At 61.0% G+C, this 1,112-nt stretch overlaps 1 protein-coding gene across 1 annotated transcript; it reads left to right on the plus strand.

Annotated features, from left to right (window-relative positions):
• Positions 1 to 278: 278 nt before the first annotated feature.
• Positions 279 to 797, plus strand: LOC102248165 (interleukin-36 receptor antagonist protein; the record flags this gene model as incomplete). The annotated part of the gene is made up of 2 exons (XM_005852913.1): positions 279 to 406; positions 573 to 797. Coding segments are annotated over 2 exons (353 nt in total), but the record flags the coding sequence as incomplete, so codon positions are not given.
• Between the last annotated feature and the right edge of the window lie 315 nt (positions 798 to 1,112).

Genomic DNA, 1,112 nt, shown 5'->3' on the forward strand with positions numbered 1-1,112 from the left:
CATTAAAGGGGGAGGTCAGATGTCCTGTGAGGGCTGGTGGAAGCTTGAGGATTTGATCGTGGGCAAGAGGGTGGGCGCGGGGGTGGGAGGTGGTACAATGTGCTGTGTGCCTTGATGTCTTCGGGCCAGCTGGCAGGCGAGCACCTTTCCCCACAGGACAGCTTCTGAGCCTGGGGGCAGCACACCTCACAGAGACCTGCTCCCCAAAGTCCACGACGGGGGAGGGGAAGTGGGAGGGAAGGTAGGCAAGGCCTCTGCATCTGGCTTCCTTCCTCTAGGCGAGGAGATCAGTGTTGTCCCCAATCGGTTTCTGGACGACAGCCTTTCTCCAGTCATCCTGGGCGTCCAGGGAGGGAGCCAGTGCCTGTCGTGTGGGACGGGGCAGGAACCGACTCTGAAACTAGAGGTGAGTCCTGTGGGCTCCACTGAGCAGCCAATGCTGGACCCCTGGGGCCGGGCTCCTGAGTGCCTCTCCCATGGGGTTCTGTTATTGCCCTGTGTCCCAAGCCCTCGTCCCAGCCCTCCTGGCCGCTCCACTCACACCCCTCGCCTGCCGTGCCCTCTGCCTGCAGCCAGTGGACATTATGGAGCTCTACCGCAGCCCCAAGGATTCCAGGGGTTTCACCTTCTTCAGGAGGGACACGGGACTCACCTCCAGGTTCGAGTCGGCTGCCTTCCCGGGCTGGTTCCTCTGCACGGTGCCTGAAGCAGACCAGCCTCTCAGGCTCAGCCAGCTCCCGGGGGATGCCAGCTGGGACCACCCCATCATGGACTTCTACTTCCAGCAATGTGACTAGGGCAACCTACCTCCCAGGACCCTGGGGCAGAGCCCGCAGGGGTGAGTGGAGGAGGAGGAGGCCCAGGCGACCATGCTCCTCTGTTCTCAGGCCCCCACTTGACTGACTCGGCACATGGCCACTCTCCCTTCTCCTAGTTCCCAGTTTGGGTAAATCCTTCTAGATTTGGCTCTTAGTTCAGTTTCTTTCCCTGCTGGGTGGCGCTCCTGGTGTGGAACCTTGCAAAAATAACACAAGGTAAAAAAGGGGAGTGGTGGGAATCCTCATGCTTCATGGTACCTTGCCCAGTGCCCCTGAACCCACAGGCCAGCCCCG

This window comes from Myotis brandtii, unplaced genomic scaffold, assembly GCF_000412655.1.
Source record: "Myotis brandtii unplaced genomic scaffold, ASM41265v1 C42142168, whole genome shotgun sequence".
NCBI lineage: Eukaryota > Metazoa > Chordata > Mammalia > Chiroptera > Vespertilionidae > Myotis > Myotis brandtii.